Source organism: Carcharhinus amblyrhynchos, chromosome 3 (genome assembly GCF_965287045.1).
Source record: "Carcharhinus amblyrhynchos chromosome 3, sCarAmb.v2.hapA, whole genome shotgun sequence".
Classification (NCBI taxonomy): Eukaryota; Metazoa; Chordata; class Chondrichthyes; order Carcharhiniformes; family Carcharhinidae; genus Carcharhinus; species Carcharhinus amblyrhynchos.
Window position 1 is genome coordinate 3,285,745 of NC_137326.1, and position 7,916 is coordinate 3,293,660.

The 7,916-nt window shown below is 45.3% G+C and overlaps 1 protein-coding gene across 1 annotated transcript in view; it reads right to left on the minus strand.

The window, feature by feature from the left end:
* txnrd3 (thioredoxin reductase 3) overlaps window positions 1-6,921 on the minus strand; it is a 65,946-nt gene extending 59,025 nt beyond the window's left edge. The window contains exon 1 of the mRNA XM_080218629.1: window positions 6,590-6,921. Within this exon, the coding sequence (XP_080074755.1) occupies window positions 6,590-6,706 (117 nt within the window). The 5' untranslated portion in view covers window positions 6,707-6,921. The remainder of the gene's footprint in view (window positions 1-6,589) is intronic.
* Window positions 6,922-7,916: the final 995 nt, after the last annotated feature.

Consider the following 7,916-nt stretch of genomic DNA (forward strand, 5'->3'; position numbering starts at 1 on the left):
ACAGGGAATTAAGGGTTATGGGGAGAAAGCAGGAAAGTGGAACTGAGCCACTTCAGATCAGCCATGAATGGCGGGGCAGGCTCGAAGGGCTAGATGGCCAACTCCTGCTCCTATTTCTGATGTTCTTAGATATGAGGTGTTGCATTTTGGAAAGTCGAATCAAGGCAGAACTTTCAAGGTGAATGGTAGGACCTTAGGGAGTATTGTGAAACAGAAGGCCCTTGGAGTTCAGGTACATGGTTCTTTAAAGGTGGAGTCACAGGTAGATAGGGCAGCAAAGGCAGCTTTTGTCATGCTGGCCTTCATCAGTCAATAAGAAGTCTCACAACACCAGGTTAAAGTCCAACAGGTTTATTTGGTAGCAAATGCCACTAGCTTTCGGAGCGCTGCCCCTTCATCAGGTAAGTGGGAGTTCTGTTCACAAAAAGGGCATATAAAGACACAAACTCAATTTACAGAATAATGATTGGAATGTGAATCTTTACAGCTAATCAAATCTTAGAGGTACAGACTTGATTAGCTGTAAGATTCACATTCCAATTAATATTCTGTAAATTGAGTTTGTGTCATTATATGTCTGTGAACTTAAGGGATCTTAAGGAGCAACTGTACTTATTTTTTTTTTACACACAGGGTGGCACATAGGTGGAATGATCTGCCAGAGAAAGTGGTTAGAGCAGAGACATTAAAAGGCATTTGGATAAATATGTGGATAGGAAAGGTTTAGAGGGATATGGGACAAATGCAGGCAAACAGGATTAGTTTCAGAAGGGCATTTTAGTCGGCAAGGACCAGTTTGGGCTGAAGGGCCTGTCTCAGTGCCATAGATTTTGATTTGGTAGTCATCATTTAATGGAAATTGGGTCTTTATTCTTTCATGGGACATTAGCCTCACTGGCTATGCCAGCATTTTACAGCCAATCCCTAATTCACTTGAAAGAGTGGTGGTGCCCTGCCTTCTTGAACTGCTGCAGTTCATGTGGCATAGGTACACCCATGATAGTGAGTTGCCTTCTCGAACTGTTGTTGGAATGGAGTTCCAGGATTTTGATCCTGTGACAGTGAAGGAACGACGATATGGTTCCAAATCAGGATAGTGAGTGGCACTGAAGTGGAATTTGCAGGTGATGTTCCCTTTATTTATTCTTCCTTCTAGCTGCAAGAGACCTCATATTTAAAAGGTTTAGGAGCTGCTGCCTAAGAAAGCTTGATGAGTTTCAGAAGTGCATCTTATAGATGGTAACTAATGGTGCCAATGTACAGTGGTGAAGGGAGTGAATGTTTGTCGAAGGGATGCCAATCAAGCAGGCTGCTTTGTCCTGAATGGCGTTAAGCTGCTTGCGAGTTGCTGGAGCACACAAGTGGAGAGGATTCTATATTGTAAATGGTGGACAGACTTTGAGGAGTTAGGCGAGTTAATAATTCCTAGCCCCTGACCTGCTCTTGTACTTAGCATATGGCTGGTCCAGTTGAGTTTTTAAATCAATGGCAGCCCCCAGGATGTTGATAGTGGGGGATTCAGTAATGATAATCACATTCAATATCAGGGGAGCTGGCTAGATTCTCTCTTGTTTTAGATGATCATTGCCTGGCACTTATGTGCAAAATGATACCAAGTTGGGTGGGAGGGTGAACTGTGACGAGGATGCAGAAATCCTTCAGAACGATCTGGACAGGTCGGGTGGGTGGCTAATCAATGGCAGATGCAGTATAATTTGAGTAATTGAGCTTATTCACTTTGGAAGCAAAAACAAGGCTGCAGATTACTACCTGAATGGCTGTAAATTGGGAGAGGGGAGTGTGCAGCAGGACCTGGGTATCACTGAATGTGTAGGTGCAGCAGGCAGTAAAGGTAGCAAATGGCATGCTGGCCTTCATTGCTAGATGCTGAATACAGGAGCAGGGATGTGTTGTTGCAATCATATTGGTTACTATATCTTTTTTAAGGTAAGGAGACCAAAACTATACACAGTATTCCAGGTCAGGCCTCACCAACACCCAGCATAATTGCAACAAAAGTTGTCAGATTGACAAAGACCAAAGATTGAGAACCAGAATTTCTGCCAATGGCAACCTTCTCCAGTGACACTGTTCAAAGCACAGTAAGAAGTCTCACAACACCAGGTTAAAGTCCAACCTGGACTTTAACCTGATGTTGAGAGACTTATTGTGCTTACCCCAGTCCAATTCCACATCACTGTTCACGATACAACTATAAACTAGAGACTATTCTTGTATCTCCTTTGAAAACAAAATCCTTTCCCTATACCACAATTCCCATCTACCCAAATGTTTACCTAAAAAGATATGTCAGCTCTACCACTACTTTTGGGAGGAAATTCCATATTATTACACCTCGCAGGATTCAAAAAAGCTCATCTCCCTTCAAGTTTTGATTTATTGTCACATGTATTGGTATACAATGGGAGGCTGGTTTGCATGATGGACTGGGCTACGTTCACAGCCCTTTGTAGTTTCTTGCAGAATTGGTCAGAGCTGGAGCCATACCAACCTACGATACAAGAGTGCTTTCTATGGTGCATCTGTAAAAATTGGTGAGTCATAGTTGACATGCTGAATTTCCTTCGCCTCCTGAGAAAGTAGAGGTGGTGGTGGGCTTTCTTAACTATCAGCATGGAGGAACCAGGCAGGTTGTTGGTTATCTGGCTAGCTAGAAACTTGAAGTTCTCAGCCATTTCTACTTCATGCTCACTGATGCAGCCAGGGGTATGTTCTCCACTACGTTTCCTGAAGTCGATGACTATCTCCTTTGTTTTGTTGACATTGAGGGAAAGATTATTGTTTTTGCACAATTTCACCAGATTCTCTACCTCCTTCCTGTACTCCACCTTATTATTTGAGATTCAACCCACTATGGTGGTGTCATTAACAAGCCTGAAAATGGAGTTGGAGCAAATTTAGCCACACAGAGACAGATGTATGGATATAGTAAGGTATTGAGGACACAGCCTTGTTGGGTACCGATGTTGAAGACAACAGCAGAGGTGGTATCATTGCCTATCCTTACTGATTGTGATCTGTGGGTTAGAAAGTTCAGGATTCTGTCACTAGACTGAGCCCCAGGCTACTGAGTTTGAAGATGTAAGAATAATGATGTCGAAGGCTGAGCTGTAGTCAATAAATAGGAGTCTGACACAAGTGCCTTTGTTATCCAGGTATCTCAAGATTGAGTGTAGGGCCAGGGAATATACGAATTGGGAGAAGGGAGATGGCCTCTGTTTGGACCCACTGAGGTGATAAGCGAACTGTAGTGGATCCAGGCAATTTGGGAGGTCGGAGTTAAACCATGCCATGTCTAATCTTTTGAAGCACTTCATAATGATGGATGTCAGAGCCACGAGGTGATAGTCATTAGTTTTGATAAACATTTGTCTTCCAGTTAGACTCAAAGGTTCTCACTCACATATCATCAAAATTTGCTTCAATATCGAGTGCCCCGATTAGCTCTTCCAATTTATTGTAATCAAGAGCATGGATTTCTCTGGTCTCATAACTAAAATATTATGTTTCCTACATGATAAAAATTCCGACATAGGGCAGCATGGTGGCGCAGTGGTTAGCACTGCTGCCTCACAGGCAGCTGGTTCGATTCTCGGCTCGAGTCACTGTCAGGGTGGAGTCTGCACATTCTCCCCTTGCCTGCATGGGTTTCCTCTGTTTTCCTCCCATAGTCTGAAAGACATGGTTAGGTGCATTGACCCAAACAGGCGCTGAAGTGTGGCGACTCTCAGAATTTCACAGTAACTTCACTGCAGTTTTAGGCGCAAGCCTTACTTGGGCCTAATGAACAAACCTTCTTTATAATAACGGCGATTATAATTTAAAAATGCTTCAGTGGCTCCAAAGGACTTTAAAACATCAAGTGGTTGTGAAAAGCTCCTATTACAAATCTTTTTCATGGTGAGGAGTTGGCATCATTGGAGTTGGATAGGCACAGTAAGAAGTCTCTCAACACCAGGTTAAAGTCCAACAGGTTTATGTGATAGCACAAGCTTTTGGAGTGTTACTCCTTCATCAGGTTTATTTGGTAGCAAGAGCTTTCGGCACTCACCTGATGAAGGAGTAACACTTCAAAAGCTTGTGCTATCAAATAAAACTGTTGGACTTTAACCTGGTGTTGTGAGGAATCTTTTCCAACCATTATTTCAGTGGATTTATTCTGCACTGTCAACAGCAGGGAACAGCCTCAGGGTATTGCAAAGTGCCGCACACAAAGCAAACAGTTAAAAGGGGATAAAGCAGAAATAACAACATTATCAACATTGCAGCTTATCACATCATCAGGATGTCAGATGATCCTTGCATTGAGTGAATTACTTAAGTGCAAACTCTATATGCAGGCAAACACAATAGCCAATTTACAACATTCTACAAACAATGATTGACATAACTGACCAGTTAATTTGTTTTGCTTGTGCTCATTGAGGGAGCAACACTTCAAACAGCACCACGAGATATATCTTGCACATTGTGGATAAACATGTGGTGGCACAGTGGTTAGCACTGCAGCTTCACAATGCCAGGGACCTGGGCTCGATTCCCAGCTTGGGTCACTGTCTGTGTGGAGTCTGCATATTCTCCCATGTCTGCATGGGTTTCCTCCAGGTGCTTTGGTTTCTTCCCATGGTCTGAAAGACATGCTGGTTAGGTGCATTGACCCAAACGTGCTGGACTGTGGCGAATTTCACCATAACTTCATTGCAGCGTTAACGTAAGCCTTACTTGTGACTAATAAATAAATTCTATCACGTTGAACAACTTTGAACTTGTCCCCTCTAGTTTTTTTAAAAACAAATCCTGGAGCGTGCTTGGACCAGTTCAGGGTTGCAGACTAATTTTTGATTGTGAAAAATTGTCACTTCCACCATTATGCGTTTAAGGCATTTGAATGTTTAGAAGCTGGGACTGGATTGTATGCATTCTGAAGAATAGAAATAAGCTTTGCTGTGATGGTCTGCAAAATCACGGCCTGAAAATTTAAATTCAGATACATACTTGGGCACGATAACATATGTTCGATAGCAACGTTGAATATGAATTCAACATATGAATAAAGAGTAGGCCATTCAGCCCTTTGAGTCCATGCCCCCATTTGATAAGATCATGCTGATGAGCCTCAATCTATTCTCCTGCTTGCCCCCATGACTTCTGAACTCCCAATCAAGAATCTACCTAAATTAGCCTTAAACTCCACTGCTCCAACAAGAGTTATCATATTTGCAAATTTTAGGTTTTTCCTGAAGCAATTAAAACAAGGAAATTATCTAGGACATTTTCCCAATTGCCACATCCAACACATTACCATCCTAACACATTCAACTTGGAGTTAGAAGTCATATTACAAAACCTTGAGCACAACCTCAATCATCACATCCAGTGCCATACTGAGAGCACCACACTGTTACTGAAATTGTATTTTATTTGATCTGATTTATTATCGTCACATGTACTGATATGCAGTGAAAAGTATTACTTCTTACACAATACATACAGAGCAATCTGTTCATAGAGTACACAGGGGAGAAGGAAAAGGGAGAGTGCAGAATGCAGTGTTAGTCATAGCTAGGGTACAGAGAAAGATCAACTTAATGCAAGGTAGGTCCATTCAAAAGTTTGACAGCAGCGAAGAAGTTGTTCTTGAATCAGTTGGTACCCAACCTCAGACTTTTGTACCTTTTTCCCTGATGGAAGGTGGCAGAAGAGAGAATGGCCAGGGTGCGTGGGGTCCTTAATTATACTGGCTGCTTTGCCAAGGCAGCAAGACGTGTAGTCACGTGTAGACAAGTTTGGAGGAACTTCTTCTCTCAAAGGGTGGTGAATCTCTGGAATTCTCTGCCTGTTGAAGTGGTGGAGGCTGCCTCGCTCAATATATTTAAGATGCGGGTTGATGGGTTTTTGATAAGAGAGGGGATTAAGGGTTATGGGGAGAGGGCGGGAATGTGGAACTGAGCCACGACAGATCAGCCATGATCTTATTGAGTGGCGGGGCAGGCTCGAGGGGCTAGATGGCCTACTCCTGCTCCTATTTCTTATGTTCTTATGACAGAGTCAATAGATTGCGTGATGTGTCTCGGCTACATTCACAACCCTTTGTAACTCCTGTCACTGGGACAGATGTGACCCACACAGATGCAGAGAGAACGTGCAAACTCCACACAGTCACCTGAGGCTAGAACTGAACCCAGGTCCCTGGCACTGAGAGGCAGCAGCACTAACCACTGTGCCACCATGACCATACCTCCCATATTACGACAGGGGCTATGCTTACAAAACTGTGCTTCATGTCCTAAGGGTGTGAAAGGAGCTTCAGTGTCCTTCCTTGGGGGGTGGGCGGGCATGGGTAATGGGGAGGGATGGGTGGGCAGACAGACTGCACTACAGCCCCCAGCAGCTGGAGACGCAGTTGCAGCGTGACATGTTTACATAGGAAGCCTCCATTCTGAGCACGGACTGGAATTCCCACTGGATACTGGAATAAAGATGAAGGGATTGTGACTCAACACACTCTGCCCCGGGGAAGACGTTGAACCCTTACCTACCCTCCCACAGGCTGCCACCCCACACTCACCTTCTTACAGAAAGGACAGAAGGTTTTGCTGAAGACCAACACATGGTGCGTTTCGATGAGGCGCTGGATCCGCTGCTTGAGCTCCTCGGGAGAGGCGCTGGAGCCGGTGGGAGCCATGGTGCGGGGGGACCGGGAGAAGCGACGCTACCCCTCCAACACTGACTAGAAGAAATAAACTACTTCCACTGGCCTACTTTTACCTCATGAAAAGCATTAATTCACCAGAAAACGCAAGTATTTATCTGGATAGGGCCGATTAATGATTTGGCGACAGAGAAGATTCCTGAAGCCGCCCTGCCGTCCACACCGCGCGCCACAGCCTGGGACCAACTCCCAACCTCTGCGTAAGCACCGCCCTCACCGAACCACTGCGCAAGCGCCGCCTTCACCGAACCACTGCGCAAGCGCCGCCCTCACCGAGCCACTGCGCAAGCGCCGCCCTCACCGAGCCACTGCGCAAGCGCCGCCCTCACCGAGCCACTGCGCAAGCGCCGCCCTCACCGAACCACTACGCAAGCGCCGCCTCTCCCGTGCAGACTCCCCGACTCTTGCCTGAAGGGGTCTTTGACAGATGGACACACACCTCCCTATTTTGTCGGTCCCGCTAGGTAAATCAAATCATTAACTATCTTTAATAGGAATATTTTATTTATTTTTTTCTCTGAAAGATGTTGCAGGACCCCTCGGGCACTGCGGAGGACGCTAACCACAAGCTCTGAATTCATGGAGCCAGTTTCCACGGCAACAGGGGCTAACGCGCCCTCTTGTGGCCTGGCTGCGGTATTACCTCCAGCAGTAACTGGGATTGATGTGGGCTGCTCAGTGGAGCCTTTCATCCAGCCAGCCCCCTGAAATCTCTGCACTCCTCCAAATCTGGCTCTAGAATTCCCTCCCTAATTCCCTCTCTACCTCACTTTCTTCCTTTAACAATTTCTTTGAAACCTGTCTTTGATCAAGATTTTGGTCCCCTAACCAATATTTCCTTATGCAGCTCAGTGCCAAAGTTGTTCAGCATCTTTGGACATTTTGGCGGGAAGACTGGCTAGGGCTACTGGGGGGACTTTAAACTAGAAAGGTTGGGGGGAGGGAACAGAGATGAGGAGACTGAGACCAAGGAGGTTAGCTCCCGGGTAGGGAAGGACTGTAGACGGTATGAGAGGGAGGTTAGACGGGTGGTGGAGAAGAGAAATGTCCAGACCGAGGGGCTGAGGTGTGTCTATTTTAACGTCAGGAGTGTAGTAAATAAGGTAGATGAGCTTAGGGCGTGGATTGCTGCTTGGGAATGTGATGTGGTGGCCATTACAGAGACTTGGATATCTCAGGGACA